Below are 2,653 nucleotides of genomic sequence, written 5' to 3' on the forward strand. Positions count from 1 at the left end.
AGCGTGGGATGACCCCAAGAGTCGCAGATAAGAAGGAATCCTCCTCCTTCGAGAAGAGTACGGAGAAATACCTAACTGCTTCCGCTTCTACAAGCTCATCCTCAGTCACCCACTCCTGATTACAGTCATGTATCCTATGAATTACTGCCTGCATACGGCGTTGTTTCACCACCGAGTGGAAAAACTTTGTGTTCCTGTCACTTAATTGCAACCATTTGACCCTAGACCGCTGCTTTCACAAGGATTCCTCCATACTTAGAGCTCGACTAAGATGAGCCTGGGCCTGTTGTAGACACACCTGAGCTTCATCCGTGCCCCCGTCCTCCATAGCTTGCTCCAGTCGTGCCACCTCTGCCCCAGCCTCCCGAATATTGGCAGTGAAATTACCTACTCTTACCCTATTCCAGGGTTGAATACACTTCCTTAACCGTTGTAGCTTCGAGCATAGGACGTGCAATGGCGGTCTCATGCACTCTTGCTCCTAGGATTTCCTCACCATCCCCAAGAATTCCTCATGTTCAGCCCAAGCATTTATGAATCGGAAGGGCCGGGGTTTACCACAAAACATGTTTTTGTAATGCAAAACGTAACATAATTAAATAGCCTTCCAATCATACCTCTCTTGGAACTATTGCAAAGTTTGGCATGTTCTTCCTTGTTTCTTTTCTTCTTCTTCCAAAAAAAAAAGAGTTTGACAATTTAATCAATTTGGAATAATCATAATCGATCGAAGTAATCAGCAGAGTCCAAATTGTCAACAATACTTGGACATATTGTTGAATATTGGACATGATCATTATCCTCTCCATAGTTCTCGAAGTCTATGTGTCTTTAAAACATGTAGAAATTGGAATAAACGCTTTTAGGTACATCTTTCTATTTCATAACTTTCACTAAAGGGACTGTAATTTATGATAATATGGACTTTCTACCAAGTGCAAACAATCATCTCTTCATCGTCCAACTACCTGGTGGGCCGACTCCCCGACCCTTTTGACAGAAATGTGGCAAAGATTTTCCTATAAATAGAGACCACTCTATACCAGCTTTCTCATCCTTCCAAAAACCAGTTTTTCAATACATAAGTTTTCCCTGAGCAAAAAATGGGTTCAAAGACACTTCTTTTCCTTTTCATTTCCTTAGCTATAGCTTTAATGATTACCTCAGAGGTTGCTGCTAGAGAATTGGCTGAGACTTCCACTTCTGTTGACAATTGTAAGAATTTATTCTCTAGTTCAAATTTTATCATTTTTTCTCTTTCCAAATTTATATGGATCTTAAAATTTTGGACTACACAGTTTAACATTTCAGATAGATTTTGGTCGTGCATGTGAAGCGTCGGAGTAGAAAAGCTACATAGCTAAGGTGTACATACACCTTAGCATGGTGTACATGCAATTGTTTTGCCTTTCCCAACGTGGGGCTTGGAGTATAGTGCAACTGGATCATTTTCCTGTACTTGTTGTGTCAAAATAAATTTTACACTATTACTTCTCTATGCATAAAACATACTTTTTATTGAAATTTTGAAACTGTGATTCACTATGGTAAAACTAGCCATTAGTTAGTAGTAATAATTCATTTTAAGGATATCTGTACGATACTAACTTGACACAGATAAATGTTCAAATGATTACGATGTTTCTTGATATGCTGCCTAAAAAAGTGTGGACAATTCGGTCCAAACCTTACATTTCAGAATTGCGATTACGGTAACTAACGCCTACGCCGTATTTTTCTTCTTTGCAGCTAATGCAGTTGAGACTGATGGCTACGGAGGGTACCGTGGAGGAGGATATGGAGGGTACCGCGGTGGTGGATATGGGGGCTATCCAGGAGGAGGTCATGGAGGATATCATGGGGGCGGATATGGAGGGTACCCGGGTGGTGGCTATGGCGGACGTGGCGGTGGCGGCCGTGGTGGTTATGGAGGATATCACGGGGGTGGATATGGAGGGTATCCTGGTGGTGGCTATGGAGGACGTGGTGGTGGTGGCTATGGAGGACGCGGTGGCGGCTATGGAGGACGTGGTGGTGGCGGCCATGGTGGACATCCTGATGAAGCTGTTGATGCAGAGACTGCGAACTAATAAAGCTAGGTCGTGATTACCCATCAATGCTTAAACAGCCTCAGTAGTTTGTAGTGTGAAATAGAAATAACAGCTTGATGAGTGATCATGTAATATGCACCTATGTAATTGTGTCTCTTGCATGAGCACTTCTGATGTGATGGCAAAATATTCTCATGCATTATGAAGCAGGTTTACTTATTTTTCACTAAAAAGTTGAGTAATGTTAACATTGAGATTATTTTGAAAACCTTTTTAGAATGATACTATACCAGGTTTTGTAATGTAATTTACATTGAATAAGCTGATAACAAATCACTAGAAATGTAAATAATTGAAAACATGTTCATGAAGCGATAAAGAAAAGAAAATTTTTTTTTTCCAAAAAAAGGCTATCCAAATTAGCAAGTATTTCAAACTAACAACGAAATCATGGATACTTTTTGTTGGATTATTTGTACATCAATTAAACACTAGATTGCTGCTTTTTTGGGGTTATACTTGATTAACCAATATAATACAAAAAATTTTCAATAACGCATATGACGAATTCAATCTTCTATCCAAACCAAATATTTGATCGG

The 2,653-nt window shown here is 39.9% G+C and overlaps 1 protein-coding gene across 1 annotated transcript; it reads left to right on the plus strand.

The window, feature by feature from the left end:
* The first annotated feature begins 1,067 nt into the window (after positions 1–1,067).
* LOC113765418 (glycine-rich RNA-binding protein 2-like) lies at positions 1,068–2,297 on the plus strand. The gene is made up of 2 exons (XM_027309587.1): positions 1,068–1,215; positions 1,750–2,297. The coding sequence occupies exons 1-2, from the start codon at positions 1,104–1,106 to the stop codon at positions 2,088–2,090; spliced, it is 453 nt and encodes a 150-aa protein (XP_027165388.1). The 5' UTR covers positions 1,068–1,103; the 3' UTR covers positions 2,091–2,297.
* Positions 2,298–2,653: the final 356 nt, after the last annotated feature.

The sequence above is a fragment of the Coffea eugenioides genome, chromosome 3, assembly GCF_003713205.1.
Source record: "Coffea eugenioides isolate CCC68of chromosome 3, Ceug_1.0, whole genome shotgun sequence".
NCBI lineage: Eukaryota > Viridiplantae > Streptophyta > Magnoliopsida > Gentianales > Rubiaceae > Coffea > Coffea eugenioides.